This window comes from Limulus polyphemus, unplaced genomic scaffold (assembly GCF_000517525.1).
Source record: "Limulus polyphemus unplaced genomic scaffold, Limulus_polyphemus-2.1.2 Scaffold854, whole genome shotgun sequence".
Lineage (NCBI taxonomy): Eukaryota > Metazoa > Arthropoda > Merostomata > Xiphosura > Limulidae > Limulus > Limulus polyphemus.
The window spans coordinates 299,529-304,592 of NW_013666464.1; the positions used below are offsets into that span (position 1 = coordinate 299,529).

The 5,064-nt window shown below is 30.7% G+C and overlaps 1 protein-coding gene across 2 annotated transcripts in view; it reads left to right on the top strand.

Moving 5' to 3' along the window:
- The window catches only part of LOC106460881 (otoferlin-like), a 235,509-nt gene extending 233,225 nt beyond the window's left edge, over positions 1–2,284 (top strand). For both annotated transcript variants that reach the window (XM_022387687.1, XM_022387686.1), the window contains exon 47: positions 1,991–2,284. In XM_022387687.1, coding sequence (XP_022243395.1) covers positions 1,991–2,171 — 181 coding nt within the window. In that variant the 3' untranslated portion in view covers positions 2,172–2,284. The remainder of the gene's footprint in view (positions 1–1,990) is intronic.
- Positions 2,285–5,064: the final 2,780 nt, after the last annotated feature.

Genomic DNA, 5,064 nt, shown 5'->3' on the forward strand with positions numbered 1-5,064 from the left:
GAAAAGGTGGTGTCTATTTACTTGTGACTACGCTGTGTATATATAATAAAGGGTACTCAATTTTTGCTTTATTTATGTTTTTATTTCTCTTACTCCTTATGGATTTCTAACATCAATTACTCAAAATCTTGGGTACTTTAGAGAGTGAAGAACTTTGGCAAAGTGATCATTTATTCATTATGAGAAAGGAGGCATTTAAACAAATTATCAACTTTTACGATACTTTAGTCATTTTGTAGCAATGTACTGAACAATGTGACTCCAAAATGTCCTTTCGGAAATATTTCAACTTGACATTTGTACTTTGATCAATATTATTCTCCAAACTTTGTTATCGTACTTAATATCTTGTTAAAACCACTGATAAAAATACATATTTTTGAAACGATTTCACCGTATTTCTTGATTTTACATGCCTATTTCCTACAGGCTTAAAGTTTAAGGATAAAAATGTTCTTAGCTTGTACAAACTGTCATGTTTTTGTTATTTTTTCCAAACTAGAATGGTATTAGAATTATCTGCATTACATAGTACACAAAAAAATAAATAAATGCTAAGTTAGTGGGAGCCATCTTTGGGTAATTTAAACCGAATGTTTGTTTATATTTTTCAATTACTTTTTGCATTTATTTGTTTTTGTAACTTCAAAAACAAGAAATCTGATAATCAGAACGGTTTGTAATTTATCTACTTTTTCTCCCTACGCATTTTCTTAATTATTCGTTTCAAACAATTAAAAGATACTCAGGATTTGTAATATCATAGCTACAATATGGAAAAAATCTCTCTTATTAGATAATTTCAATCAACGCACCAGTTAATATTTATGTAATCCAGGAATACGATTATCAGTTGTGTGATCTAAAATGGAAATGATTGGTCGTTCAGCCTATGCTCATAAGTGAATATTTACTAATGTAGTTTTACATCTTTTCAGTTCATGAAACATTTATTGCAATAAGGGATAAGCTCATCAAGAAAACAGTAGCGACCTGTTCCATGCTTAAAATACTTGGTAAGAAACTGAGTTATCCTCTAAAGAGTTGGAAGTGAAGTCGACCAATGTAGCATCGTTGGTCATGAGGGGCTAAAGTAAGGATCGATTGTACCAACATACGGTAGTACAGAAAGTTTAAGAATTTGGTCACTATAATGCGCACTATAATGGTCAGTTCCTTCAGCAATAATGATTCTTGCTCACACCCCAAATGTATTCGTCAGTACATTCATCAATAACAATTTTTGCCCACACCCCACCTCACCATTGCCATATGTGTTATATTTCTTTATGAAAGTAGAATGGATCTGGTTCTAAGTTCTCTCTAAATGAGTGCAAGTTTGTTGTTGTTGGATGAAGCAAGATGAAGATGTGTGCTGCGTATGTCGTTGACCCATTGACACCATTTCAGAAGAGCAGTTTATTTACTATATTGTGAGTGGAATGCATTTCATGAGTCGACTGGCATACAGGCGGCCTTTCGAAATCCAACACTTTCGCGTTGTCCACTTGCACCTGCAAACATCTTTTTCAATCTCGAAGCCTGCACCCTCCGATTTGCAGCCAGCCAGAATTGACATACTGCATCCGTCTGCTTGTGTCATGGATAATAGTTGGCCTTGCCCAGATGTCTGAACACCTGTACCATTGATTTGGTAGCAGTTCCATATTCTCTTAACAACACTTTGAGACAGCTGGAGCAAGTTCCCAATAACCTTAAGTAATTAATTGGCCTCCTGAGTAATACAACATTGTACGAGACCAGTATAGGATGAATAATCAATCACTTAACTTTTAGTTCACACGACTGATCACAGGATGTTTTATCTTCGTAACATTGAAATGAGGGGATAATTGATTTTTGACAAGTGGTTTCTGGCTTAGCGCAGCAATATCACACATTCCAATTATTCTTTTTTGTATTTTTTTAGCAGTGTATTATAAACATAAACAGATATTGACGCTGAACGTCTTTTATCCATCTTTTTCAGTCGACCGGATTCGTCGTTCATTTGGTTCTTGAATCCTCTGAAGTCTATAAGATACATTGTATGGCATAACTACAAGTGGGTCATTATCAAAGTCATCATCTCTTTTCTTTTGATCCTCATTTTCGCTCTCTTCGTCTACTCGATGCCGGGCTACACCGTGAAGAAAATGTTTGGGGCCTAACAACATTGCGATTAGTCTGAGATATCAAAACAAGTTAACAATGAAATTTAAAAGATTGGTATTTTAACTTAATTATTTCTTGTATTTTAAGTCACATTTTTCATGTTCAGTAAGAATAGCAAATATTGATAAGTCATATATACGCATACGCAATAGTTGAAGCTTCAACATATGTACATTTACAAATCAACAAAACGATGTTATAATAATATGTAGGAATAATCCAGCAATTTGTCAAAAATTCAACACCCTAATCAAATGGTGCATTTTAACCAATAAGTGTCAGAATTAAAACTATATTTAAACAGAACATATTATTGTTTAGATACATTTTTTTAGACACAGTACTTCAATCAATCAGTATTTTAAGTTTTAATTTGTAATATTTTTGATCAGTAAGATTAAAAAAATGATTATCTTGTTTATGTTTTTTTTTTCGAAAACGTTATGTGCATTGTATCAATAATATAAATATTGGTGAAATAGATCCTGAACTGTAAATATCGTGAAATAATTTAATGTTATACTTAAGATTAAGTTTAAGATTCTCTGGTGATTCAGCAATACGTGTGATGGACAGAATGCAGATAAATCATTGTGTAGCTTTGCACAACAAAAAGAGTTTAAGATGAATAAATATGGATTCAGCGATTATGAACCTAAAAACCAAACCTGGAATTACCGACTGGGTGTAGTTTAAGATGAATAAATGCGGATTCAGCGATTATGAACCTAAAAACCAAACCTGGAATTACCGACTGGGTGTAGTTTAAGATGAATAAATGCGGATTCAGCGATTATGAACCTAAAAACCAAACCTGGAATTACCGACTGGGTGTAGTTTAAGATGAATAAATGCGGATTCAGCGATTATGAACCTAAAAACCAAACCTGGAATTACCGACTGGGTGTAAAGTAAAACTTCTAGTCTAATCATTCACTTTTGAATAATGTTTGTTAACTCTTTGAACTCAAACATCGCCCAATCTAGAAAACAGGAAACTTCGTTCCAGTTGATTAAATGATTTTTCTTCCGAATTTTTATGGTTTAAATATTAATAAATCCAATAGATGTAAAGACATGTTTTTATTGAATATAATATAACTTAACACATTTTACAAAAAAAGATAAATAGTACAGATAGTGATGCCTCTTTTACTTTTTTCAGTAAAATTGTATAAAATTTGGAGGATCGAAGACAAGCTGGATTTATATATTTAACATGCTAAACACCTTAACCGTAATGAACGATGTTTTCAGTTTATAATACTTATTCAGGTTACTTTAATAATTCAGTGTAATCTCCCATGACAGTCAATCTCTGTGAGAAAGTTAAAAAAAATGAAATATATCTATAAAATATCAATATTGTTCTTTAAATCGATGTGTTGATGTATATAAAACAGCTGTATATTTCAGTAATTTAAATATCTACTATCAGTAGTACTAAGTGGACGGAAGGAAGTTTTGAATGTATTTGTATATATATGTATTCTATAAATAGCTTTATATATATATTCAATTTGATCTTTTTAATATATGAAGATAGATTTATTCCTGATGTATTTGAAAATTCTTTACTATTATATCTAGGCCTGTAGAGGTTTATATAATACGAGTCTCCCCTTTGTCTACAGTTTAAAAACACTCAATTCTTACTTGTAAGATGGAATTATATTTTAATTTCGGACTGAAATAGCACATCTGAAGTTTGCTTGTATTTAAGTCTGTTATAAGAAGTGAGGTGTGATAACAAACGAAATTAGATACAATGTTCTAAAGGGGAGGTTTTTTGATAATGTGATATTGTTTTTATTTATATATACGTATTGTTTGGGCTTTTTTCAATACCAATAATCATTTTAGATTATCACATTAAAAGTGGTGTTGGTAAACCTCGCTAAAATGAGCTCAACCAGCGCCAAAGGTAATGTCTTTCTAATATATTAAGTTTAAAGAAGTTACATTTATTTGTTTACACAAAAATCACTTACCCCTCTAAAATAATTTCAATATACGAGATGCATGGTTTAGTCTACTAAAAAATCAGATTTAGGTATTTTTCTGCTGTAATTTCTGATTTCTCGTACTCTCGAGACTTATTTTAAGTAAATTTTGTTAATTTTATTACAGGCTTTAAACCCTCACAGTTATGGCTTCTCCCTTAATATATAAAAGTTTAGTAAATTGCTTTTACTTTTATAAAAAATGTTGTCGTTTGTTGAGGACCATTTCTGCTGCTACTAATTATGATTACTAGTTAAGGGGAAATAAGATATACTTGATAGATTATGATTACTAATTAAGGGGAAATAAGGTAAACTAGATAGATAATGAATACTAATTAAGGGGAAATAAGATATACTAGGTAGATAATGATTGCTAACCAAGTGGAAAAAAGATATACTAGGTAGATAATGATTACTAATCAAGGGGAGATAAGATATACTAGATAGATAATGATTACTAATTAAGGGGAAAAAGATATACTAGGTAGATAATGATTGCTAATCAAGGGGAAATAAGATATACTAGATAGATAATGATTACTAATTAAGGGGAGATAAGATATACTAGATAGATAATGATTACTAATTAAGGGGAAATAAGATATACTAGATAGATAATGATTACTAATTAAGGGGAAATAAGATATACTAGATAGATAATGATTACTAATTAAGGGGAAATAAGATATACTAGATAGATAATGATTACTAATTAAGGGGAAAAAAGATATACTAGGTAGATAATGATTGCTAATCAAGGGGAAATAAGATATACTAGATAGATAATGATTACTAATTAAGGGAAAGTAAGATATACTAGACAGATAATGATTATTATTTAAGGGTAACGTAAATAATACTAGATAGAATAATAGTATTACTA